Here is a 27,007-nt window from a genome sequence, read left to right as displayed (position 1 = left end):
TGCCAGGGGTTTAATGCTCTGGGACAGGTGTCATACTCGTTGCCAGGGGTTTGTAATGCTTGTGGCCAGGGGTAATGCTCGTTGCCAGGGGTGTGTTATCGTTAAACATTTAAAAAAATCAACTGTGTATTCTTACAGTGAAATTTTACATTTCGGAATTAAAAAAAATAAATTGAAAAAAAGCTATGAAATTCCATAGACAAAAAACCTTACGGTTTCACATGTCCCATTAAGGCTTCTTACACATGATCTGGCATTTCAGAAACCTGTTGTAACTCTTCCACTCAAACTTCAAAAAGCAAGGAAATTCCGATTATTAAGGCTGACGCCTTAATGGACGTGTTCCTTGCGCAATACAGATATGGTATGCCATCACAGCCAGTGGTGCAAGTAGAAAAAATGTCTTACGGGTACTGTGTGCGCGCGCCAAAGGCGCGCGTGCAAAAAAATGGGTGTGGCCAAATGCCACATGGGGCGTGGCCAATGAAAATGGGGGCGTGATACACATATGGGGGAGGGGCAGATACACGTATGACCCCAATAGTGTCAGATACACGTTGCACCACAGTGCTAGATATACATTGCCCCACAGTGCCAGATACATATAACCCCACAGTGCCAGATACACATTGCCCCACAGTGCCAGATACACAAATGTCCCCAGAGTGCCAGATACACAAATGTCCCCAGAGTGTCAGATACACATTGCCTCACAGTGCCAGATACACATTGCCCCACAGTGCCAGATGCACATTGCCCCACAGTGCCAGATACACAAATGTCCCCAGAGTGCCAGATACACATTGCCCCACAGTGCCAGATACACATTGCCCCACAGTGCCAGATACACATTGCCCCACAGTGCCAGATACACATTGCCCCACAGTGCCAGATACACATTGCCCCACAGTGCCAGATACACATTGCCCCACAGTGCCAGATACACATTGCCCCACAGTGCCAGATACACATTGCCCCACAGTGCCAGATACACATTGCCCCACAGTGCCAGATACACATTGCCCCACAGTGCCAGATACACATTGCCCCACAGTGCCAGATACACATTGCCCCACAGTGCCAGATACACAAATGTCCCCAGAGTGCCAGATGCACATTGCCCCACAGTGCCAGATGCACATTGCCCCACAGTGCCAGATGCACATTGCCCCACAGTGCCAGATGCACATTGCCCCACAGTGCCAGATGCACATTGCCCCACAGTGCCAGATGCACATTGCCCCACAGTGCCAGATGCACATTGCCCCACAGTGCCAGATGCACATTGCCCCACAGTGCCAGATGCACATTGCCCCACAGTGCCAGATGCACATTGCCCCACAGTGCCAGATGCACATTGCCCCACAGTGCCAGATGCACATTGCCCCACAGTGCCAGATGCACATTGCCCCACAGTGCCAGATGCACATTGCCCCACAGTGCCAGATGCACATTGCCCCACAGTGCCAGATGCACATTGCCCCACAGTGCCAGATGCACATTGCCCCACAGTGCCAGATGCACATTGCCCCACAGTGCCAGATGCACATTGCCCCACAGTGCCAGATGCACATTGCCCCACAGTGCCAGATGCACATTGCCCCACAGTGCCAGATGCACATTGCCCCACAGTGCCAGATGCACATTGCCCCACAGTGCCAGATGCACATTGCCCCACAGTGCCAGATGCACATTGCCCCACAGTGCCAGATGCACATTGCCCCACAGTGCCAGATGCACATTGCCCCACAGTGCCAGATGCACATTGCCCCACAGTGCCAGATGCACATTGCCCCACAGTGCCAGATGCACATTGCCCCACAGTGCCAGATGCACATTGCCCCACAGTGCCAGATGCACATTGCCCCACAGTGCCAGATGCACATTGCCCCACAGTGCCAGATGCACATTGCCCCACAGTGCCAGATGCACATTGCCCCACAGTGCCAGATGCACATTGCCCCACAGTGCCAGATGCACATTGCCCCACAGTGCCATACATTGCCTCACAGTGTCAGATACACATTGCCCCCACTGTGTCAGATATACATTGCCCCCCGTGCCAGATACAGAAATGCCCCTACAGTGCCAGATATGCCCCCAGTGCCAGATATCCTCCAGTGCCAGGTATACATGCCCCCCTGTGCCAGATATCCCCCAGTGCCAGGTATATATGCCCCCCTGTGCTAGATATGCCCCCAGTGCCAGATATCCCCCAGTGCCAGGTATACATGCCCCCCCAGTGCCAGATATCCCCCAGTGCCAGGTATAACATGCCCCCCCAGTGCCAGATATCCCCCAGTGCCAGGTATAACATGCCCCCCCAGTGCCAGATATCCCCCAGTGACAGGTATACATGCCCCCCTGTGCCAGATATCCCCCAGTGCCAGGTATATATGCCTCCCTGTGCCAGATATGCCCCCAGTGCCAGGTATACATGCCCCCCTGTGCCAGATATCCCCCAGTGCCAGGTATATATGCCCCCCTGTGCCAGATATGCCCCCAGTGCCAGGTATACATGCCCCCCTGTGCCAGATATGCCCCCAGTGCCAGGTATACATGCCCCCCTGTGCCAGATATCCCCCAGTGCCAGGTATATATGCCCCCCTGTGCCAGATATGCCCCCAGTGCCAGGTATATATGCCCCCCTGTGCCAGATATGCCCCCAGTGCCAGGTATACATGCCCCCCCAGTGCCAGGTATAACATGCCCCCCTCCCCTACTCACCGCTGCCGTCGCTGTCCTCCTGTCTGTCATGTGAGGGAAGGAGAGTGCAGCCTGCGCCTCTCGTTCCCCTCAGTCTTCGGCGGGTGTCTCAGTTTAATTCAGCGCCGATCCGTGAGCCAATCAGAGCTTGCGGGTGCGAGCTCTGATTGGCTCACGGATCGGCGCTGAAGTAAACTGAAACACCCACCGGAGACTGAGGGGAACGAGAGGCGCAGGCTGCACTCTCCTGCCCTCACATCAGAGGCGTGTGCGGCGGTGCGGCGTGGGGGAGGGAGGGAAGGAAGAGGAGCGGCGGCCCGTCGGTGTGGGTACGGCGTACCCACGGCTAAATTCTTACGGGTACGCCGTACCCACCCGTACCCGCCCACTTGCACCACTGATCACAGCCTGTGGGTAAGTGCAGATTATGCAGGCGAAGGCTACCACTTTTTGTGCCTTTTGACCTCAAGGCTAAGCCAAGGGTCAGTCTTACCCCAGATAGTCTCGTGCTCCCAAGACCACCAAGCCCAAGACGAAACTATCCTGGGCAGCCCCTTAGCCTTCTTCAAAACAAGACCAGACTGCTGCATGATGAAATGGGCCTCCCCCTGGGGGACCCCGGGGTGGGAGGCTGACTGCTATAGTTCGCCCAGGTTTGGTTAAAGACTACTTCAGACACTTGGGTACTAGAAATTCTCTCTCACGGGTACGCGGTCTCCTTCAAGAGACGTCCTCCTCACCAGTTCTGCACTACGGTACTCCCTTCGGATCCGTTGTAGACGCAGGCTCTACAAACGCTGGTAGGTTCTCTCCTGAGTACAGGAGTGGTTGTGCCTGTACCTCAGTGCCAGTGTGGCAGAGGCTATTATTCGATCCTGTTACTTGTGCAGAAACCCAATAGGTCTTTTCGGCCTATACTCAACCTCAAGTCACTGAACAAATTTGTGAGGGTTGCCAAGTGTCGTATGGAAACATTGCGCTTTATTGTGCTGGCGATGGAACCCGGAGATTACATGGTATCCCTGGATATACAGGATGCTTATCTGCATATTCCTATTGCCATATCACATCAGCAATTTCTGCAGTTTGCTCTTCGCAACAGTCACTACCAATTTCAGCTCTGCCGTTCGGACTGGCCACGGCTCCTCTGATCTTCACCAAGGTTATGGCCGTGATGACTGCGCACCTCCATCGCCAGGGAATCAGAATCCTGCCGTACTTGGACGACCTGCTGATTCTGGCGAGTTCCAGCGCAGCGAGGTCCTCCTCAGTCATCTACAATTGACGGCGAGTTGCTTACAAGCCCACGGGTGGCTGATAAATTGGAAGAAGTCCTCGCTGATCCCAGCTCAGAGCATGGAGCACCATGGGGCGCTTCTGGACACACACAGTCAGAGACTGTTCCTGTCTCCAGACAAGGTCCTGAAAATCCAGGACAGGATAAGACACTTCATCCGTCACCCAAGAGTGTCAATTCTTTTTGCAATGCAGGTACTTTTCCTGATGGTGTCTACGTTCAACATGGTGGAGTACGCTTCATGTCATTCCCGCCCCCTGCAACGATTCGTTCTTGCCAAGTGGGACAGCCTGCCTCATCAGGTCAGATCCCAAAGGATCTTGTTGACTCCGGAGGCTCGTTGATTGCTGACCTGGTAGCTCCAGGACCAGCAATTGAGCAGGGGACATCCCTTCTGGATCCTCGACTGGGTCCTCCTGATGACGGATGCCAGTCTGAGGGGATGGGAAGCGGTGTTGGAGCAACACTCTTTTCAGGGTTGGTGGACCAAGGAAGAATCACTCCCTCCATTAAACATTCTAGAGCTGAGGGCGGTGTTCAATGCATTATCACTTGCCCTTCCTCTGGTATGGAACAGACCGGTTCAGGTGCGGTCAGACAACGCCACGACTGTGGCATACATAAACCATCAAGGCGGCACTTGAAGCCACAAATCTATGAAGGAAGTGCCAAAAATCCTTTGTTGGGCAGACCGCCATCTGCCATGTATATCTGCAGTGTTCATTCCGGGTGTCCTGAACTGGGAAGTGGACTACCTCAGTCACCAGGACGTACACGCCGGAGAGTGGAGTCTTCATCCAGAAGTCTTTTTCAACTCCTAGTGGACAGGTGGAGTCTGCCGGATGTAGACCTAATGGCGTCTCAACACAATCACAAGGTTCCAGTCTTCGGATCAAGGACAAGGGATCCTCAAGCAGCGTTCGTGGACGCACTGGGAATTCCATGGAACTTTTGGCTGCCTTATGTGTTCCCTCCTGTGTCACTCCTGCCCAGGATTCTTTGGAAGTTCAAACAGGAAGGAGGAATGCTGCTTCTGGTCGCTCCAGCGTGGCCCAGACGGCATTGGTTCTCAGACCTGCAGGGTCTATCGATGGGGCATCCCCTTCTACTTCCTCAACGACCAGACCTCCCAGAACAGGGCCCTCGTCTCTGGCCGCACTGGCTTTGACGCCGTGGCTCTTGAAGCATCACTCCTGAGAGCCAATGGATGTTCAGAGGCTGTTATTCAAACGATGTTGAAAGCCCGCAAACCGGCATCTGCCCAGATTTATTATAGGGTTTGAAATTGTTACTTCACTTGGTGTGCTGAGAAGAATTATGATGTCCATAGATTCGGAACTTCCAGGATACTGGCTTTTCTGCAAAGAGGCCTGGACTTAGGTCTTCGTCTGGCCTCCCTCAAGGTTTATAATATATCTGCCTTGTCGGTTTGGTTTCAGAGAAAACTTGCCTCTATACCTGATGTTCAGACGTTCACTCATGGCGTAATTTGGATTCAGCCTCCTTATGTCCCTCCTGTGGCTCCATGAATTTGTCTGAATGCTCTGCAAGAGTCTCCATTTGAACCTCTTGAATTGGTGGACTTAAATGGCTCACAGCCAAGGTTCTGTTCTTGCTGGTTATTGTCTCTGCAAGATGAGTGTCGGACTTAGGCACTTTGTCCTGTCATCCACCTTTTCTCATATTCCACCGGGACCGGGCAGTTCTATGAACTCGCCCAGGTAATTTGCCTAAGGTGGTGTCATCTTTTCACCTTAACCAAGAGATTGTGGTTTACTTTGTCTCTTTGGATTTGTCCACCAAAGAACGTTCTTTGGATGTGGTTAGGGCTCTCTGTATCTATGTGGAGAGGACGGCCTCTATCAGGAGGTCAGATTCCCTTTTTGTTTTGTTTGGTTTTCACAAACATGGCTGGCCTGCGAATAAGCAAACCTTGGCCAGGTGGATTAGAATGGTGATTGCACAAGCTTATGCCCAGGCTGGACTCCCAGCTCCTGCTGCAGTTAAAGCCCATCCTACTCTGTCTGTTGGACCTTCTTGGGCGGCCCCCCGTGGCGCATCCCCAGAACAATTGTGCAAGGCGTATACATGGTCTTCAGTGAACACATTCATTAGGTTCTGTGTCTTCGATACTTCCGCCTCCCAGGATGATTCCTTTGGACGCCGGGTTCTCTTACCCGCTAAGGCGAGTCCCCTCCCTTGAGGAACTGCTGTAGGACATCCTCTATGTATTTCACTGTGGAACACAGTGTACCCCATTGCAGAAAAGGAGAGTTATGGTAGACTTACCATGGTTAGCACTCTTTCTGCGAGGTACACTGGGTTCCACAGGTCGCCCACCCTGACGCACCTAGTTTCTTTGGGTTGTATGGCATTAGCCGCTGGTACCCTCTCCTATCGTGAGGTTGTGGTTCTATGTGACTAACATCTGCCTTCTCTCTTTCCTGCTCCTGCATTGGATTGGTTAATGAAACTGAGCTCTCAGTGGCTGGAGGCGGGGTTATAGAGGAGGCCCCATTGCATCCTAGAATAATAATAGAATAATATTGGTGAAACATCGGAAAAAAGTGCACAATACAGCTGTTTTTCGTACCCGATGTTTTACCTCTAATTGGATGTCCCCCTAAGTTTAAAAAGAACAAATCTTGAATACAAAAAAACCTGAATGTATACACTGGGGGTGATCAGTAAAATATATTTTGTAAGTAGAATAAATAAAGATTTCATTTTGACTTCTCATTTTTCAATGATTCCCGCTTTATTGGAAGTAACATTTTAACACAGGTGTCACAAAATCCAGAATTTGTTATTTGATGTGGAAGCAGCTGTGTTATGACATGCAGACATGTGAGAACCAGTGCCATAGTTATTTATATTTTGTAATTTTCACCATATATGTTGCCTTATTTGTACTGTTAGCGAGATGCACGCTCTCATCTTAAGAGTACCTCTCATATGTAAATAGTAAAAGTAGAATAATGCTATCTGATCTGACACCCTGCAACAAGACATTTACTGTGTGTTGGAGCTGTATAGCTGAATATTCACCTTTTTTACCTGTCTGCATATAGTTAGCCAACCTCTGGACAGCTTATAGGAGAACGCTCACGTTGGTGTCACATAATGTTTCTAGCATTCAGTAGTACATTGGGGTAAATGAATGAAGCTGTGATAAGAGTGAAGAAGTTGCCCATGCCAACCAATCAGCATTGAAGTAACATTTATAATTTGCATACTACAAAATTATACAGAGCAGCTGATTGGTTGCCAATGGCAACTTCTCCACTGAATCACTTCTTCACTCTTATCTCTGCTTCATGCATTTACCCCATCGTCTGAGTTAGCTGGACTGGCATAGACATCTGTGTATCTTAAGGACCCACTCACTTACAGTAAAAACACTGCAGTCAAATGTGTAGTACATGTATGATCACCAGGAAACTGCAGAAATCACTAAGAAGTCCAAGGATGGAGGAGTAACCTTCTCCCATTCTGCTTCAATACACTCCAGGCTCCCCTAATGTGAATGAGTGGAGTGCTCCACTTCAGTTTTCAACCCCTTAGTGGTTGGTGTCTGGGGATCACCAGATAATCTCATCATTCACTATAGAATTACTTATAAATCAGAAGACGTTTATGCAATGTATTCATTTTTATAAATGCGTGTATACTGTATATTTAAATCTTTCTCTCATCCATGTATGTTACCAAGTTCCGGCTGTCCAGGCAGGGAGTGACTGTGTTTCGCCTGATGACAATGGAGGCTTTGACGCTAATTGGGAAGAGCAGAGGGATGCCAGGATCGGGCAGATTGGTTCTACTCCAGAGTCCCGAGCAGCTATACAAGCTCTCCCAAGTAATGCCCCTCCAAGTGAAGACCCTGAGGAGCGTGAGTGCATTAATTAGCTATTTGTTTTTGTAATAGATCTTTTTCACAAACAATTTACAGGATAATAGCATTTGCCATAAGCCATCAGGTAGGGGAATAATCATATAAGTCACCGTATAGACAGATTTTTGACTGTTGAACACGTCCGTCATCGAAGCAGAAATAAAACAATATTGAAAGTAAGTAGCTCTTCAGGAACCAAAGCGGGGGGGCGGGGGGGGGGGTTAGTATACAGAGGGGCTAATGCATTAAGCCTTGGACAGCTCCTGCCTTTTTCTCTGACGTCCTAGTGGATGCTGGGAACTCCGTAAGGACCATGGGGAATAGACTGGCTCCGCAGGAGACTGGGCACTCTAAAAGAAAGAATAGGTACTATCTGGTGTGCACTAGCTCCTCCCACTATGACCCTCCTCCAGACCTCAGTTAGATTTCTGTGCCCGGCCGAGCTGGATGCACACTAGGGGCTCTCCTGAGCTCCTAGAAAGAAAGTTTATTTTAGGTTTTTTATTTTACAGTGAGACCTGCTGGCAACAGGCTCACTGCATCGAGGGACTAAGGGGAGAAGAAGCGAACCTACCTGCTTGCAGCTAGCTTGGGCTTCTTAGGCTACTGGACACCATTAGCTCCAGAGGGATCGACCGCATGGAACTGGCCTTGGTGTTCGTTCCCGGAGCCGCGCCGCCGTCCCCCTTACAGAGCCAGAAGCAAGAAGAGGTCCGGAAAATCGGCGGCAGAAGACATCAGTCTTCACCAAGGTAGCGCACAGCACTGCAGCTGTGCGCCATTGCTCCTCATGCACACTTCACACTCCGGTCACTGAGGGTGCAGGGCGCTGGGGGGGCGCCCAGAGGGCAATATATGACACCTTGGCTGGCAAATCTACATCATATATTTAGTCCTAGAGGCTATATAGATGTAAAATTACCCCTGCCAGTATTCCAGAAAAAGCGGGAGAAAGTCAGTTGAAAAAGGGGCGGGGCTTCTCCCTCAGCACACTGGCGCCATTTTCTCTTCACAGTGCAGCTGGAAGACAGCTCCCCAGGCTCTCCCCTGTAGTTTTCAGGCTCAAAGGGTTAAAAAGAGAGGGGGGGCACAAAATTTAGGCGCAATATTGTATATACAAGCAGCTATTGGGAAAAATTCACTCAATATAGTGTTAATCCCTAAATTATATAGAGCTCTGGTGTGTGCTGGCATACTCTCTCTCTGTCTCCCCAAAGGGCTGTGTGGGGTCCTGTCCTCAGTCAGAGCATTCCCTGTGTGTGTGCGGTGTGTCGGTACGGCTGTGTCGACACGTTTGATGAGGAGGCTTATGTGATGGCAGAGCAGATGCCGATAAATGTGATGTCGCCCCCTGTGGGGCCGACACCAGAGTGGATGGATAGGTGGAAGGTATAAACCGACAGTGTCAACTCCTTACATAAAAGGCTGGATGACGTAACAGCTATGGGACAGCCGGCTTCTCAGCCCGCGCCTGCCCAGGCGTCTCAAAGGCCATCAGGGGCTCAAAAACGCCCGCTCCCTCAGATGGCAGACACAGATGTCGACACGGAGTCTGACTCCAGTGTCGACGAGGTTGAGACATATACACAATCCACTAGGAACATCCGTTACATGATCCTGGCAATAACAAATGTGTTACACATTTCTAACATTAACCCAAGTACCACTAAAAAGGGTTTTATGTTTGGGGAGAAAAAGCAGGCTGTGTTTTGTTTCCCCATCAAATGAGTGAATGAAGTGTGAAAAAGCGTGGGTTCCCCCGATAAGAAACTGGTAATTTCTAAAAAGTTACTGATGGCGTACCCTTTCCCGCCAGAGGATAAGTTACGCTGGGAGATATCCCCTAGGGTGGATAAGGCGCTCATACGTTTGTCAAAAAAGGTGGCACTGCCGTCTTAGGATACGGCCACTTTGAAGGTACCTGCTGATAAAAAGCAGGAGGCTATCCTGAAGTCTGTATTTACACACTCAGGTACTAGACTGAGACCTGCAGATAGTGCTGCTGCAGCGTGGTCTGTAACCCTGTCAAACAGGGATACTATTTTGCGAACATAAGACGTCGTCTTATATATGAGGGATGCACAGAGGGATATTTTGCCGGCTGGCATCCAGAATTAATGCAATGTCCATTCTGTCAGGAGGGTATTAGAGACCCGACACTGGACAGGTGATGCTGACTTTAAAAGGCACATAGAGCCTTATAAGGGTGAGGAATTGTTTGGGGATGGTCTCTGGGACCTCGTATCCACAGCAACAGCTGGGAAGAAATTTTTTTACCTCAGGTTTCCTCACAGCCTAAGAAAGCACTGTATTATCCGGTACAGTCCTTTCGGCTTCAGAAAAGCAAGCAGGTCAAAGGCGCTTCCTTTCTGCACAGAGACGAGGGAATAGGGAAAAAGCTGCACCAGTCAGCCAGTTCCCAGAATCAAAATTCTTCCCCCGCTTCCTCTGAGTCCACCGCATGACGCGGGGTCTCCACAGGCGTAGCCAAGTACGGTGGGGGGCCGCCTCAAAAATTTCAGCGATCAGTGGGCTCGCTCACAGGTGGATCCCTGGATCCTTCAAGTAGTATCTCAGGGGTACAAGCTGGAATTCGAGGCGTCTCCCCCCCGCCGTTTCCTCAAATCTGCCTTGCCGACAACTCCCTCAGGCAGGGAGGCTGTGCTAGAGGCAATTCACAAGCTGTATTCCCAGCAGGTGATAGTCAAGGTGCCCCTACTTCAACAAGGACGGGGTTACTATTCCACACTGTTTGTGGTACCGAAACCGGACGGTTCGGTGAGACCCATTTGAAATTTGAAATCCTTGAACACATACATAAAAAAGTTCAAGTTCAAGATGGAATCGCTCAGGGTGGTTATTGCAAGCCTAGAAGAGGGGGATTACATGGTATCCCTGGACATCAAGGATGCTTACCTACATGTCCCCATTTACCATCCTCACCAGGAGTACCTCAGATTTGTGGTACAGGATTGCCATTACCAATTCCAAACACTGCCGTTTGGACTGTCCACGGCACCGAGGGTCTTTACCAAGGTAATGGCAGAAATGATGATACTGATGATGAGTTTTTAATTATCCCGTACTTGGACGATCTCCTTATAAGGGCGAGGTCCAAGGAGCAGTTGTTGGTCGGAGTAGCACTATCTCGGGAAGTGCTACAACAGCACGGATGGATTCTATACATTCCAAAGTCACAGCTGGTTCCTACCACACGCCTACTGTTCCTGGGGATGGTTCTGGACACAGAACAGAAAAAAGCTGTCATCTCTAGTCAGAGACCTCCTGAAACCAAAACAGGTATCGGTGCATCACTGCACACGAGTCCTGGGGAAAATGGTAGCTTCTTACGAAGCAAAATTCCATTCGGCAGGTTCCATGCAAGAACCTTTCAGTGGGACCTCTTGGACAAGTGGTCGGGATCGCATCTTCAGATGCATCGGCTGATAACCCTGTCTCCAAGGACCAGGGTATCTCTACTGTGGTGGCTGCAGAGTGCTCATCTTCAAGAGGGCCGCAGATTCGGCATACAGGACTGGGTCCTGGTAACCACGGATGCCAGCCTTCGAGGCTGGGGGGCAGTCACACAGGGAAGAAATTTCCAAGGACTTTGGTCAAGTCAGGAGTCGTCCCTACACATAAATATTCTGGAACTGAGGGCCATTTACAATGCCCTAAGTCTGGCAAGGCCTCTGCTTCAAAACCAGCCGGTACTGATCCAATCAGACAACATCACGGTAGTGGCCCATGTAAACCGACAGGGCGGCACAAGAAGCAGGATGGCGATGGCAGAAGCCACAAGGATTCTCCGATGGGCGGAAAATCACGTCTTAGCACTGTCAGCAGTGTTCATTCCGGGAGTGGACAACTGGGAAGCAGACTTCCTCAGCAGACACGACCTACACCCGGGAGAGTGGGGACTTCATCCAGAAGTCTTCCAACTGTTGGTAAACCGTTGGGAAAGGCCACAGGTGGACATGATGGCGTCCCGCCTAAACAAAAAACTAGATATTGCGCCAGGTCAAGGGACCCTCAGGCAATAGCTGTGGACGCTCTAGTGACACCGTGGGTGTACCAGTCGGTTTATGTATTCCCTCCTCTGCCTCTCATACCAAAGGTACTGAGAATAATAAGAAAACGAGGAGTAAGAACGATACTCGTGGTTCCGGATGGGCCAAGAAGAGCTTGGTACCCAGAACTTCAAGAAATGATATCAGAGGACCCATGGCCTCTACCGCTCAGACAGGATCTGCTACAGCAGGGGCCCTGTCTGTTCCAAGACTTACCGCGGCTGCGTTTAACGGCATGGCGGTTGAATTCCGGATCCTAAAGGAAAAGGGCATTCCGGAGGAAGTCATTCCTACGCTGATAAAAGCCAGGAAAGAAGTAACCGCAAACCATTATCACCGTATTTGGCGAAAATATGTTGCGTGGTGTGAGGCCAGGAAGGCCCCAACAGAGGAATTTCAGCTGGGTCGTTTTCTGCACTTCCTACAGTCAGGAGTGACTATGGGCCTAAACTTGGGTTCCATTAAGGTCCAGATTTCGGCTCTGTCGATTTTCTTCCAGAAAGAACTGGCTTCACTGCCTGGAGTTCAGACATTTGTTAAGGGAGTGCTACATATTCAGCCCCTTTTTGTGCCTCCTGTGGCACCTTGGGATCTCAACGTGGTGTTGAGTTTATTAAAATCACATTGGTTTGAGCCACTTAATACTGTGGATTTGAAATATCTCACGTGGAAAGTGGTCATGTTATTGGCCTTGGCTGCGGCCAGGCGTGTGTCAGAATTGGCGGCTTTGTCATGTAAAAGCCCTTATCTGATTTTCCATATGGATAGGGCAGAATTGAGGACTCGTCCCCAGTTTCTCCCTAAGGTGGTATCAGCTTTTCACTTGAACCAACCTATTGTAGTGCCTGCGGCTACTAGGGACTTGGAAGATTCCAAGTTACTGGACGTAGTCAGGGCCTTAAAAATGTATATTTCCAGGACGGCTGGAGTCAGGAAAACTGACTCGCTTTTTATCCTGTAGGCTCCCAACAAAATAGGTGCTCCTGCTTCTAAGCAGACTATTGCTCGCTGAATTTGTAGCACAATTCAGCTGGAGCATTCTGCGGCTGGATTGCCGCATCCTAAATCAGTAAAAGCCCATTCCACAAGGAAAGTGGGCTCATCTTGGGCGGCTGCCCGAGGGGTCTCGGCTTTACAACTTTGCCGAGCTGCAACTTGGTCAGGGGCAAACACGTTTGCTAAATTCTACAAATTTGATACCCTGGCTGAGGAGGACCTTGAGTTCTCTCATTCGGTGCTGCAGAGTCATCCGCACTCTCCTGCCCGTTTGGGAGCTTTGGTATAATCCCCATGGTCCTTACGGAGTTCCCAGCATCCACTAGGACGTCAGAGAAAATAAGATTTTACTCACCGGTAAATCTATTTCTCGTAGTCCGTAGTGGATGCTTGACGCCCATCCCAAGTGCGGATTGTCTGCAATACTTGTATGTAGTTATTGCCTAACTAAGGGTTATTGTTGAGCCATCTGTTGAGAGGCTCCGTTATATTTCATACTGTTAACTGGGTATAGTATCACGAGTTATACGGTGTGATTGGTGTGGCTGGTATGAGTCTTACCCGGGATTCAAAATCCTTCCTTATTGTGTCAGCTCTTCCGGGCACAGTATCCTAACTGAGGTCTGGAGGAGGGTCATAGTGGGAGGAGCCAGTGCACACCAGATAGTACCTAATCTTTCTTTTAGAGTGCCCAGTCTCCTGCGGAGCCCGTCTATTCCCCATGGTCCTTACGGAGTTCCCAGCATTAACTACGGACTACGAGAAATAGATTTACCGGTGAGTAAAATCTTATTTTTTTGTTTGTTTGTTTGTTTTTTGTTTAAACACTGCATGGAACATGGCAGTTAGAGGCTCATTCGTTGGTGCTTTATCATTATTCAAGGCTTAGGTGGTTATTCAGGTTTGTTCGCAAACCAAAGAAGTTCGCAATTGAGCAAAACCATGTTGCACTGCAGGTGGGGCAGATGTAACGTGCAGAGAGTTAGATTTGGGTGGGTTATATTGTTTCTGTGCAGGGTAAATACTGGCTGTTTAATTTTTACACTGCAATTTAGATTTCAGTTTGAACACACCCCACCCAAATCTAACTCTCTGCACGTGTTATATCTGCCCCACCTGCAGTGCAACATGGCTTTGCCCAATTGCTAACTTTATTTTGTTTGCCAACAAACCTGAATAAGGCCCTTAGTACATATCCCCCGTAGTGTGAGGAATAGAGGCTAAGACTGGGGACCCTGTGTCCCTGCTTGTTGGAATGCAAAAAAAAAAACTTTTGAGTAACAAACAGTTAATATAGGACACAGGTTCTCAAACTCGGTCCTCAGGCCCCCACACGGTGCATGTTTTGCAGGTCTCCTCACAGAATCGCAAGTGAAATTATTAACTCCACCTGTGGATCTTTTAAAATGTGTCAGTGAGTAAATAATACACCTGTGCACCTGCTGGGTTACCTGCAAAACATGCACTGTGTGGGGTCCTGAGGACCGAGTTTGAGAACCACTGATATAGGATAATTCACATAGCACCAATGTGCCTACATTAAAAGCTCTGAGGAGCCCTGGGACAAATCATTATGTAGGGATGAACTATTGGAAGATTCACTTTAGCCCTTCCAACCTTGATTTACTAATTTTGGACAAGCCATTAGTTAGAATTCAACTGCTGAACAAACTGGTGCTTTATCATACTGTCATAAGTGTACTCGGCTATTCACTGTACAGACATTATAGAAGATGGAAGATTTGATCTAATTTTTACATGTCCGGAATTGCCATTGCTGATTTACAGGTTTGCAATTTCTCCCAATTACATAATCTATGGAGTTATTGGCTAACGTCTGCAATTGCTCTTTTTGGCATCATCCCACAACGGTAGCTCACCAGTATGATACACTTACAAAACTAAAGGGGGGTACACACAGAGCGATAATCTAAGCAATCTGACTAGATTGCTTAGATTTTCAGCAAGATCGCTCCGTGTGTAGCCCTAACAGCGATAGCGATGCACAGCCCCGCGCATCACTATCGCTGCTGCTAGATTGGCCTGCATGCAGGCCAATCTAGCGGGTCGCTCACTTCACCCGCTGGGTGAAGTGAGCGCCCCCCCCGTCTCCCCCCGCACGCTCAGCACAGATCGCGCTGTGCTGAGCGCCGGGAGAGATGTGTGCTGAGCGGTTCGCTCAGCACACATCTCTCCAGCATCGGGCCGTGAGTACTGGCCTTTACGCTTATTAAGCAACTGTGGGATGACTTGAAATTCTTTTTTTTTTTTTTTTTTTAAATTGTTTTATAGAACATAATAACACAGAAGAAAAGACAAAGACTAACATACAAATAGTTGTAAAATAGTTGTAAAACCATGACTGTGCTCTTCGTGTGTCGCCTATAGACATTAACAAGACTGTGAGCGAGAGAGGCATATCCATACATCATGCGCATAAACACCAAACTGTTCCACAGTCTGAAGACAGAAAGTATTAAGGGTTTTAAATTAAGTTAGCCAGCGACAATACAAAAGAGACATTACAACATCAACAGATTGAAGAAACATACCTATACTATTCATCAGAATATTAAAGAGAAAAGAAAATCAAGTTACGCGCTTAGGTGCGTGCTGAGATGTGTGGGAAGCAGGCCGGTCCGCGCCAAGGGTAAGCCAGCGTTAAATATAACACTTCCAAATGGTATTTATGGCTAAGGATCAATGAAGTGCCGAGAGTTCTTCCAGGGGCCCCATACCTTATCAAATTTCATTGTGCAGTTGCGTTTATTATACATAAAACACTCATGGGAAAGAGTATTATTCACTAGGGCAACCCGCTCAGCAGATGACGGAGGGGCAGAGGCCATCCAGTTGCAGGCTGTACACACTCGGGCCAATGTTAAAGTGTTATTGACATAACGAGAGTGAGACGGGAGGGATTCCTGTAAATCGAGATCAAATATGCAGATACGTGGAGTCGTCAGTGGAATCTGTATACCAGTATAATACACAGAGGCCGTAACATCGCTCCAGAAACCATACATCTTTGGGCACTGCCAAAGCAGGTGCCAGAACCCAGCAGCTGAAGCAGAACATTTCAGGCAGCCATCAGAAGCCGAGCCTCCAAATTTAAACAAACCACAAGGAGTCCTGTAGACCCTATGTAGGATATATAGTTGTAACTGCTGGAATCTAGCACTCGCCGTGGCCCCACGTAGGGAGGCCAGGACACGGTCCCAATTCTCATCATCTAATGTACCCAAATCTTGTACCCATTTAGCTCGGAGGGCACTCAGCCCATCCGATCCAGAGGAGGGAGGAGTAGAGAACAGAAACCTTCCACAAGAAGGCGACGTACGGATTATTGTATGAACAGGGGATTCAGAGAGTTGTGGAGTAGAGCCCCGCCACTGCGCCATCAGTGCATGCCGGAGCTGCAAATACCGGTAAAAGTAATGCCTAAGGATGGCATACGTAGTAGATAAATTATCAAAACTATGGAGCACCCCACCCTGGTAAAGCTGTCCCAAGGCAGACACCCCGAAGGAGGTCCTGCTAGAGGCACCCTCTAAACCATACGTTTCAGAAAAAGACATATTGTTCCAAAGTGGAGAGCAGGGGTCTATAGTGGAGTCTCCCAGCAACTTCTCAGTGGCCAACCAGACTTTACGAGCCTGTTGTAGTAATGGGGGAAGAGAGGACAATGGAGTACCTGCTAATAAAAACTGCAACGGAGAAAACGCTAGGCCGGCTTTATCCAAAAGAGCTACTGGGAAATTCCCGTAATCCCCCGGAGTGACCCATTCACTTAGTTGTACCAGCTGGGCAGCTAAATAATATAGACTTTTATCCGGCAATGCCAGACCACCTTCCTCTCTGGGTATACAAAGCGTTTTGTATGCAATACCGGCCCGTTTAGCTCCCCAAATAAGAGGCAATATAACGGGAAATCAACAGAAAATGGGAGACAGGGATATAAACTGGAGCATTCTGCAGTATATAAAGAAACTTAGGTTGGATGAGCATTTTAGCAACGTTCACACGATCCGTAAAAGTCAAAGGGAGTTTCTGCCAGGTTCGCGTTTTTACACGTAAATTATCAATCTGGGGGGTCAAATTCAAGGCGACAAAATCTTTAGGAGAATGAGAAATTTGAATACCAAGATATTTAAACTGGGTACACCACTTAAGGGGAAAATTGTAAGAGAGGGGAGGTGCTGTAGAGGGTCTCAACGGAAACACAACTGATTTGTCCCAATTAATACAAATACCCGAGAAAGAACCTAACTCTCGTACCAATTCGAGAAGGGCGGGCAATGAAAGGGAGATATCCTTCAAAAATAATATCATGTCGTCCGCCTATAAACCCAATTTTTTTTCTTCTCGACCCACAATATGAAGCCCTGTTATATTCATGGCAGCCCTAACAGCACAAGCCAAGGGCTCTATGGCAAGTGGTGAAGCCGTTGACAACAACCATTGCAGCTGGACAGGAATACAGGAGCTTAACACAGTACAAGAAATTTGGGCCTATCCCAAATCTTACAAGAACCTCCCAGAGATACACCCATTCTACAGAGTCAAATGTGCAGGCAGCGTCCAGAGAAACAACAATCGCATCGTCCAACCCATCACCCGCCAACTGCATATACGTAAATAAAAGGTCTGAGATTAACCGTGGTAGATCTGCCCGGCATAAAGCCAGTTCGCTGAAAATGGACAAGCTCCAGTACCACAGTGTTAAGCCGGAGCGCTAATAGTTTGTCAAGAATTTTTATGTCAGTTGACAGCAAGGAGATGGGACGTACGAGTCTAAGAAGAGGGGATCTTTACCCGGCTTCGGTATCAGCACCACCAGTGCCTCAGCCATAAAAGGGGGAAGAGTACCACCCTGCAACAAAGATGCAAAAGTTTGGGGGCAAAAAAATCAAGATGAGTTTTATACAGTTCAATAGGGAGACCATCTACCCCGGGGCCATATTACTGGGATAGGACCTAATGGCATTTTCAACCTCTTCCAATGTGATGGGCGCTTCCAAAAGCTGCCTTGACTCTGGGCTCAGGACGGGAACCTCTATCCTGTTCAGAAAATCAATTAATGCTGAATTTGTGTATTGCACCCTAGAGCTATAAACATCCAAAAAGTGTGCATAAAAAGTAGAAGCTATAGAAGGGGTATGTGTACAAACAACGCCGGACATGTTCCTATTACTATGCACAGTGGTGGGGGCTCGCTGCGGTCTAGTCAAATAGGCCAGAAATTTGCCGGACCTATCCCAAATCATGGGCGTGAAACAGTAAACATCGATTTGATTTATCAAGAAGTAAATCCGTCCATTTGCTTATGAACAATCAGCCATTCCACCCGATCCACAGGGAGCCCGCTATGCAAATAAGTCTGTTCAAGCTCACCACTCCTCCTCTCCAACTCCCCCTCAGATTTATTATTGAATATCTTCAACTGGGTGACTCTGGAAATTTAATGACCACGCAGGAAAGCCTTATAGGCATCCCACACCAATGGGGCATTATGGCAAATAGGGTTATTAGTAAAGAACTCCTCCCAGAGCACAATTAATTCAGAGGCTGCACCCGTCTGAGTCAACCAAAAGGGTTAAACTTCCAGAAGGATGCTCCCCTAGGTATATCAAAGCTCACAGACAACAATACAGTGGAGTGATCAGATATCCCACGTGACAAATATCTCACTGAGGATACACAGGAAGTAATGAGTGGGTAAGCAGTGCCATATCTATGCGGGAGAATACTCCCATGTGAACTTGAAAAAATAAGATTTTACTCACCGGTAAATCTATTTCTCGTAGTCCGTAGTGGATGCTGGGGACTCCGTAAGGACCATGGGAATAGACGGGCTCCGCAGGAGACTGGGCACTCTAAAGAAAGATTTAGTACTACCTGGTGTGCACTGGCTCCTCCCTCTATGCCCCTCCTCCAGACCTCAGTTAAGGAAACTGTGCCCGGAAGAGCTGACATTACAAGGAAAGGATTTTGGAATCCAGGGTAAGACTCATACCAGCCACACCAATCACACCATATAACTCGAGATAAACTTACCCAGTGAACAGTATGAACAACAAACAAGCATCACTCAACTGATGCCACATAACATAACCCTTTAGTAAGCAATAACTATATACACGTATTGCAGAAAGTCCGCACTTGGGAGGGGCGTCCAGCATCCACTACGGACTACGAGAAATAGATTTACCGGTGAGTAAAATCTTATTTTCTCTAACGTCCTAGTGGATGCTGGGGACTCCGTAAGGACCATGGGGATTATACCAAAGCTCCCAAACGGGCGGGAGAGTGCGGATGACTCTGCAGCACCGAATGGGCAAACTCAAGGTCCTCCTCAGCCAGGGTATCAAACTTGTAGAACTTTGCAAATGTGTTTGAACCCGACCAAGTAGCAGCTCGGCAAAGCTGTAATGCCGAGACCCCTCGGGCAGCCGCCCAAGAAGAGCCCACCTTTCTCGTTGAATGGGCTTTCACTGATTTTGGATGCGGCAACCCAGCCGCAGAATGAGCCTGCTGAATCGTGCCACAGATCCAGCGAGCAATAGTTTGCTTTGAAGCAGGAGCACCCAGCTTGTTGGATGCATACAGGACAAACAGCGAGTCAGTCTTCCTGACTCCAGCCGTTCTGGTCACATAAATCTTCAAAGCCCGGACTACGTCAAGCAACTTGGAATCCTCCAAGTCACCAGTAGCCGCAGGCACCACAATAGGTTGGTTCAAATGAAAGGATGACACCACCTTTGGCAGAAATTGCGGACGAGTCCGCAATTCTGCCCTATCCATATGGAAAACCAGATAGGGGCTTTTACATGACAAAGCCGACAATTCTGACACACGCCTAGCCGAAGCTAAGGCCAACAGCATGACCACTTTCCACGTGAGATACTTTAGTTCCACGGTCTCAAGTGGCTCACACCAGTGGGATTTCAGGAAACTCAACACCACGTTAAGATCCCAAGGTGCAACTGGTGGCACAAAAGGGGGCTGAATATGCAGCACTCCCTTAACAAACGTCTGAACCTCAGGCAGTGAAGCCAGTTCTTTTTGGAAGAAAATGGATAGGGCCGAAATCTGGACCTTTATGGACCCTAATTTCAGGCCCATAGTCACTCCTGACTGTAGGAAGTGCAGGAATCGACCCAACTGGAATTCCTCTGTAGGGGCCTTCCTGGCCTCACACCAAGCAACATATTTTCGCCATATACGGTGATAATGCTTTGCTGTCACGTCCTTCCTAGCCTTTATCAGCGTAGGAATAACTTCATCCGGAATGCCTTTTTCCGCTAGGATCCGGCGTTAAACCGCCATGCCGTCAAACGCAGCCGCGGTAAGTCTTGGAACAGACAGGGCCCTTGTTGTAACAGGTCCTGTCTGAGAGGCAGAGGCCACGGGTCCTCTGTGAGCATTTCTTGCAATTCCGGGTACCAAGTCCTTCTTGGCCAATCCGGAACAATGAGTATTGTTCTCACTCCTCTTTTTCTTACAATTCTCAGCACCTTTGGTATGAGAGGAAGAGGAGGAAACACATAGACCGACTGGAACACCCACGGTGTTACTAGTGCGTCCACAGCTATCGCCTGAGGGTCCCTTGACCTGGCGCAATATCTTTTTAGCTTTTTGTTGAGACGGGACGCCATCATGTCCACCTGTGGCAGTTACTATCGATTTGCAATCTGCGTGAAGACTTCTTGATGAAGTCCCCACTCTCCCGGGTGGAGGTCGTGCCTGCTGAGGAAGTCTGCTTCCCAGTTGTCCACTCCCGGAATGAACACTGCTGACAGTGCTAGTACGTGATTCTCCGCCCAACGAAGAATCCTGGTGGCTTCTGCCATTGCCACCCTGCTTCTTGTGCCGCCCTGGCGGTTTACATGGGCCACTGCCGTGATGTCTGACTGAATCAGCACTGGTTGGTTTCGAAGCAGAGGCTCCGCTTGACTCAGGGCGTTGTATACGGCCCTTAGTTCCAGGATATTGATGTGCAGACAAGTCTCCTGACTTGACCACAGCCCCTGGAAGTTTCTGCCTTGAGTGACTGCCCCCCATCCTCGGAGGCTTGCATCCGTGGTCACCAGGACCCAGTCCTGTATGCCGAACTTGCGGCCCTCGAGGAGGTGAGCACTTTGCAGCCACCACAGAAGAGACACCCTGGCCCTGGGGGACAGGGTGATCAGCCGATGCATCTGAAGATGCGATCCGGACCACTTGTCCAACAGATCCCACTGAAAGATCCTCGCATGGAACCTGCCGAAGGGAATGGCTTCGTATGACGCCACCATCTTTCCCAGGACACGCGTGCAGTGATGCACCGATACCTGTTTTGGTTTTAGGAGGCCTCTGACCAGAGTCACGAGCCCCTGAGCCTTCTCCTCCGGGAGAAACACCCTTTTCTAGTTTGTGTCCAGAATCATGCCCAGGAAGGGCAGACGCGTCGTAGGAATCAGCTGCGACTTTGGAATATTCAGAATCCAGCCGTGCTGTTGCAACACTTCCTGAGAGAGTGCTACGCTGATCAGCAACCGCTCCCTGGACCTCGCCTTTATGAGGAGATCGTCCAAGTATGGGATAATCGTAACCCCTTGCTTCCGAAGGAGCACCATCATTTCCGCCATCACCTTGGTAAATATTATCGGTGCCGTGGACAGGCCAAACGGCAACGTCTGGAATTGGTAATGACAGTCGTGTACCACAAACCTGAGGTACTCCTGATGAGGTGGATAAATGGGGACACAGTGATCGCAAAAACGCGCTATATCGCGTTTTTTACCCCAAAATGACGACTGGGGACTCACTTTGTAAGAATGGGCGGGTCCCCAGGGACGCGCTCCGTTAAAATTGCTCTCTGGCGCCTGATTGGTTACTAGCTGACTTTTCTCTGACCTTATTGGTCAGAAGTCAGCGACGGCTGCTGCTGCTGCTGGGCGGGAAGATGCGGTGCCGGGAGTCAGACAGTAACAAGCTGAGAGGACTGACGGGAAGCTGCAGCGCGGCGCTCCGGGGCTTGATCCACAATTCTCACCCTCTCCCCGGCTGCACTAGTCCACGAGAGGGGAGAGGGGAGGGCCCGCCAGATTACAGATGATACGGTAGATGCCGGAGCCGCCGCAAGATGACATCACCCAGCAGAGTAATGAAGTCGGACCCGCCACCTGTGAACAGATCCTGGCAGGGCAGAGGTAATTTAGCTGAGCCAGTGTGCGGGGCCAGGCAGAAACTGAACAGCAGCAGGCTAATGCTGCCTTAACAGTGTCTGCCAGCCCAGTGTTTCCACCTTCCCTCCCCAACCAGCCCACTGTGTTTTCTCACTGCCCTCCCATCTAGAACCACCCTGTCAGTCCAGACACACTGATTCCCCTCCCCAACTCAGCCCAGTGTTACCTCCTCACACCCCTATCTCTCTGCCGCTCTACCTGGAGCAGTGTGTATAACGTGCTCTACCTGGCGCAGTGTGTATAACGTGCTCTACCTGGCGCAGTGTGTATAACGTGCTCTACCTGGCGCAGTGTGTATAACGTGCTCTACCTGGCGCAGTGTGTATAACGTGCTCTACCTGGCGCAGTGTGTATAACGTGCTCTACCTGGCGCAGTGTGTATAACGTGCTCTACCTGGCGCAGTGTGTATAACGTGCTCTACCTGGCGCAGTGTGTATAACGTGCTCTACCTGGCGCAGTGTGTGTAACGTGCTCTACCTGGCGCAGTGTGTGTAACGTGCTCTACCTGGCGCAGTGTGTGTAACGTGCTCTACCTGGCTCAGTGTGTGTAACGTGCTCTACCTGGCGCAATATGTATAATATGCTCTGCCTGGCGCTAAGTATATAACGTGCTCTGCCTGGCGCTAATAACGTGCTCTGCCTGGCGCTAATAACGTGCTCTACCTGGAGCAATATGTATAACGTGCTCTACCTGGTGCAGTGTGTATAGGAGGTTCTACCTGGTGCAATGTGTATAAGCGGCACTACTGTGTGGTATAATGTGAATTGGTACTATTATGTGGCCACGCCCCTTCTCCATTAAGCCACGCCCCTAATTTTTCACACACGCCTTCGGCGCGCGCTGCCTATACTTAAGGTTCTAGGAGATAGAGAACCAATTCACTTTCTGCCAAGGGGCACCAAAATGTCTAGTTACAGCTCTGGTGCAGGGTGTCCTGCATGCTACACAGCCCAGCAGCACTGTCACCCCCATCCCCCCCCCCCCTTGCAACAAGATTAATAAAAACCTTCATTCCGATGGGACCCAGAAAAGGACCAGTAGGACCCCAATTTTTAAAAGTGAGGGGTCCCTGGGACCCACTTTTTTTTTTGGCTCAGCGCAATCACTGGGACATGCAAGTACGCATCATTGATGTCCAGAGACACCATAAAATCCCCCTCTTCCAGGCTTGCAATGACCGCTCTGAGCGATTTCATTTTGAACTTGAATCTTTTCAGATAAATGTTCAGGGATTTTAAATTCAATATGGGTCTGACCGAACCGTCCGGTTTCGGTACCACAAACATTGTGGAATAGTATCCTCTTCCTTGTTGAAGGAGGGGAACCTTTACCACCACCTGCTGGAGATATAACTTGTGAATTGCCGCTAACACTACTTCCCTTTCTATGGGGGAAGCTGGCAGGGCCGATTTGAGGTAACGGTGAGGGGGCATCACTTCGAATTCCAGCTTGTATCCCTGAGACACAATCTGTATAGCCCAGGGATCCACCTGTGAGCGAACCCACTGGTGGCTGAAATTTCGGAGACGCGCCCCCACCGCTCCTGGCTCCTGTGGAGCCCCAGCCTCATGCGGTGGATTTAGTGGAAGCCGGGGAGGACTTCTGTTCCTGGGAACTAGCTGTGTTGTGCAGCTTCTTTCCTCTACCCCTGCCTCTGGCCAGAAAGGACGCACCTCTGACCTTCTTGCTTCTCTGTGATCGAAAGGACTGCATTTGGTAATACGGTGCTTTCTTAGGCTGTGAGGGAATATATGGCAAAAAGTTTGACTTCCCAGCCGTAGCTGTGGAAACTAGGTCCGAGAGACCGTCCCCAAACAATTCCTCACCCTTGTAAGGTAACACCTCCATGTGCTTTTTGGAGTCTGCATCACCTGTCCATTGCCGAGTCCACAGGACCCTTCTGGCAGAAATTGACATTGCATTTATTCTAGAGCCCAGTAGGCAAATGTCCCTCTGGGCATCCCTCATATATAGGACAGCGTCTTTTATATGCCCCAGGGTCAGTAAAATGGTATCCTTGTCTAAGATATCCATTTCCTCAGACAGATTATCTGTCCATGCTGCTACAGCACTACACATCCAGGCCGACGCAATAGCCGGCCTCAGTATAGTACCTGAGTGTGCATAAACAGACTTCAGGATACTTTCCTGCTTCCTATCTGCAGGATCCTTTAGGGCGGCCGTATCCTGTGACGGCAGGGCCACCTTTTTAGATAAGCGTGTCAGAGCTTTATCTACCCTAGGGGAGGATTCCCAGCGCACCCTGTCCGTTGGCGGGAAAGGGTACGCCATAAGTAACCTTTTGGAAATCAGCACTTTCTTATCAGGGGAATCCCATGCTTTTGCACATAATTCATTTAACTCATGTGAAGGGGAAAAGTCACCTCTTGCTTTTTCTCCCCATACATATACACCCTTTTGTCAGGGACAGGGTTTTCCTCCGGTATGTGCAATACATCCTTCATTGCTATAATCATGTATCGGATGGCTTTAGTCATTTTAGGCTGCAACTTTGCCTCATCGTCATAGACACTGGAGTCAGAATCCGTGTCGACATCTGTGTCAACCAACTGGGATAGTGGGCGCTTTTGAGACCCTGACGGCCTCTGAGCTGCAGAATCAGACACGGGTTGAGACCCTGACTGATTATCCAACCTTTTATGCAAGGAGCTTACATTATCATTTAACACCTTCCACATATCCATCCAATCAGGTGTCGGCGCCGTCGGCGGCGACACCAGTCACTTGCACTTGTTCTGCCTCCACGTAACCGTCCTCGTCAAACATGTCGACACAAACGTACCGACACACCGCACACACACAGGGAATGCTCTAATTGAGGACAGGACCCCACAAGGACTTTTGGGGAGACAGAGAGAGAGTATGCCAGCACACACCCCAGCGCTATATAACCCAGGGATTACACAGTAACTTAGTGTTTACCCAGTAGCTGCTGTTTATGATAATTTTGCGCCTAAATTTATGTCGCCCCCCCCCCCCCCTCTCTTTTTACCCTTTTTCTACCTTGATACTGCAGGGGAGAGCCTGGGGAGCTTCCTCTCAGCGGAGCTGTGAAGAGAAAATGGCGCTGGTTAGTGCTGATGAAGAAGGCCCCGCCCCCTCAGCGGCGGGCTTCAGTCCCGGGTCTGTGTAATAAAATGGCGGGGGCTCGTACATATATACAGTGCCCCACTGTATATATGTGTCTTTTTGCCAAGAGGTATCCTAATTGCTGCCCAGGGCGCCCCCCCCTGCGCCCTGCACCCTACAGTGACCGGAGTGTGTGGGTAGTGTGGGCGAGGGGGACGGCGGTGCGGCTCCGGGAACGAACGACAAGGTCAGGTCCTGTGTACGATCCCTCTGGAGCTAATGGTGTCCAGTAGCCTAAGAAGCGCAACCTAGCCGCAGTTAGTAGGTTTGCTTCTCTCCCCTCAGTCCCACGTAGCAGAGTCTGTTGCCAGCAGAAGCTCTCTGAAAATAAAAAAACCTAACTAAAATACTTTCTTATTAGCAAGCTCAGGAGAGCTCACTAAAAGCACCCAGCTCTGTCCGGGCACAGATTCTAACTGAGGTCTGGAGAAGGGGCATAGAGGGAGGAGCCAGTGCACACCAAGTAGTACTAAATCTTTCTTTAGAGTGCCCAGTCTCCTGCGGAGCCCGTCTATTCCCATGGTCTTTACGGAGCCCCCAGCATCCACTAGGACGTTAGAGAAACAGGAGAAACGGCTGACAGATGGATTGTGCAAGCGCCAGAAATCCACAAGATCAAGCTCGGAGATCATGCGGGCAAAAGCAGTGGGTCCACTAACCGTGTTCTGGGCAGCAGGTCTCCATCTATCAGCAGCCCCATCCATAACAGCATTAACCATTCACCAATGCATATAGCTGGGACAGAGGGAAATTCCTACATAAAGGCACATGGCTGCACAAGAATTACAGAGTTATAAGGGGGGAGGGGGGGGGGGGGAGTGTGTGTGTGTATATATATATATTTATTTATATGTATGTATGTATGTGTATATATGTTTCTCTGACGTCCTAAGTGGATGCTGGGACTCCGTAAGGACCATGGGGAATAGCGGCTCCGCAAGAGACTGGGCACAACTAAAAGAAAGCTTTAGACTAGCTGGTGTGCACTGGCTCCTCCCACTATGACCCTCCTCCAGACTTCAGTTAGAATCTTGTGCCCGGCTGAGCTGGATGCACACTAGGGGCTCTCCTGAGCTCCTAGAAAGAAAGTATATTTTCTCTGACGTCCTAGTGGATGCTGGGAACTCCGTAAGGACCATGGGGAATAGCGGCTCCGCAGGAGACTGGGCACAAATAGAAAGCTTTAGTATTACCTGGTGTGCACTGGCTCCTCCCCCCATGACCCTCCTCCAAGCCTCAGTTAGATTTTTGTGCCCGAACGAGAAGGGTGCACACTAGGGGCTCTCCTGAGCTTCTTAGTGAAAGTTTTAGTTTAGGTTTTTTATTTTCAGTGAGACCTGCTGGCAACAGGCTCACTGCATCGAGGGACTAAGGGGAGAAGAAGCGAACTCACCTGCGTGCAGAGTGGATTGGGCTTCTTAGGCTACTGGACACCATTAGCTCCAGAGGGACCGATCACAGGCCCAGCCTTGGAGCTCGGTCCCAGAGCCGCGCCGCCGCCCCCCTTACAGAGCCAGAAGCAAGAAGAGGTCCGGCAAATCGGCGGCAGAAGACATCCTGTCTTCCACAAGGTAGCGCACAGCACTGCAGCTGTGCGCCATTGCTTCTCAGCACACTTCACACTCCGGTCACTGAGGGTGCAGGGCGCTAGGGGGGGGCGCCCT

At 49.7% G+C, this 27,007-nt stretch overlaps 1 protein-coding gene across 6 annotated transcripts in view; it reads left to right on the top strand.

Annotated features, from left to right (window-relative positions):
- The window catches only part of PSEN1 (presenilin 1), a 298,128-nt gene that overhangs the window by 231,136 nt on the left and 39,985 nt on the right, over positions 1-27,007 (top strand). For all 6 annotated transcript variants that reach the window (XM_063947674.1, XM_063947676.1, XM_063947672.1 and 3 more), the window contains one exon: positions 7,716-7,892. In XM_063947674.1, the coding sequence (XP_063803744.1) occupies positions 7,716-7,892 (177 nt within the window). The remainder of the gene's footprint in view (positions 1-7,715; positions 7,893-27,007) is intronic.

This window comes from Pseudophryne corroboree, chromosome 12 (assembly GCF_028390025.1).
Source record: "Pseudophryne corroboree isolate aPseCor3 chromosome 12, aPseCor3.hap2, whole genome shotgun sequence".
NCBI classification, from domain to species: domain Eukaryota; kingdom Metazoa; phylum Chordata; class Amphibia; order Anura; family Myobatrachidae; genus Pseudophryne; species Pseudophryne corroboree.
The sequence above is the reverse complement of the archived record's forward strand: the minus strand, read 5'-3'. Positions and strand labels throughout refer to the sequence as shown.